Source organism: Habropoda laboriosa, unplaced genomic scaffold, assembly GCF_001263275.1.
Source record: "Habropoda laboriosa isolate 0110345459 unplaced genomic scaffold, ASM126327v1 scaffold67, whole genome shotgun sequence".
In the NCBI taxonomy this organism is placed as follows: Eukaryota; Metazoa; Arthropoda; class Insecta; order Hymenoptera; family Apidae; genus Habropoda; species Habropoda laboriosa.
The window spans coordinates 5,099,126-5,100,156 of NW_017100242.1; the positions used below are offsets into that span (position 1 = coordinate 5,099,126).

Consider the following 1,031-nt stretch of genomic DNA (forward strand, 5'->3'; position numbering starts at 1 on the left):
AATGAATATTGTATTTTTAGATGTAACTCAAAATTTTGATTGTGTATTTTGGTGCGGTGATTTAAACTTTCGACTCGCTCAACCAAGAGAGGAAGTTATCCAATGGGTTACTGATACATGCTTTCCACAGCAATCACCAGTAAATTTGCACAAAGACCAATTACAAGCAATTCTTAATGAAGGAGCTGTTTTACGTGGCTTTGAAGAAGCACCAATTACTTTTCCTCCAACATATAAATATGATCCTGGAACACACAATTTTGATTCAAGCAGTAAACAACGCACACCTGCATATACCGATAGAATTCTTTTTAAAGGAAAAGGGCATACAAGAGGATACATTCGAAGAGTCAGTCATGAAAACTCTAATTCATATAAAGATGGAGTTATAGAATGTTTAGTCTATGATTCTGTACCAAGCATTTGCACTTCAGATCATAAACCAGTTTGGGGTGTTTTTAAGACGACCATAAGACCTGGTATTGACACGTACGTATTTACGACTTGTGTAATATACAAATATTTTCAAAATATATTCTTTGATTTAACATCTCTTGTAGTATTCCTCTTGGTGGAGGTTTGTTCAATCGTGAAATATATTTAGAAGGTATAAAAAGACGAGCAGCTGCTATGGATGAATCCCATGGAACTTCAAAAGTTTGTTCGATTCAGTAAACATAGGTAATACAAATTTCATTGAAAAAGAAATTTCATACTGATAAATTTATATTTGTTTTAATTTTTTAATGCCAAAATGTGAGATCATAGCTATTGCAATTCTTATAATTAATATCACTTCCTTTTTGGATGCTCTATATATATGACAAATTTATAACGGTTCATAACTTTTTTACATAAATAAAAAATACCGTTTTTTAGTGCAGTTTATAGGACATGTTATTGTACAATATGCACTTTGTAATATCTAGTCAAAATAAAGTAGGTTTCCCATTCTTGTAACTAGCAATCAGAGTGCTAGATATTATAGATGTATGTGCCATTTCTAAAAATATATAAAAAAAATAAGGGAT

General features: G+C 31.0%; 1 protein-coding gene across 1 annotated transcript in view; it reads left to right on the forward strand.

Annotated features, from left to right (window-relative positions):
- LOC108572033 (72 kDa inositol polyphosphate 5-phosphatase) overlaps positions 1–675 on the forward strand; it is a 4,014-nt gene extending 3,339 nt beyond the window's left edge. The window contains exons 5-6 of the mRNA XM_017934214.1: positions 21–489; positions 561–675. Coding sequence (XP_017789703.1) covers positions 21–489; positions 561–675 — 584 coding nt within the window. The remainder of the gene's footprint in view (positions 1–20; positions 490–560) is intronic.
- Positions 676–1,031: the final 356 nt, after the last annotated feature.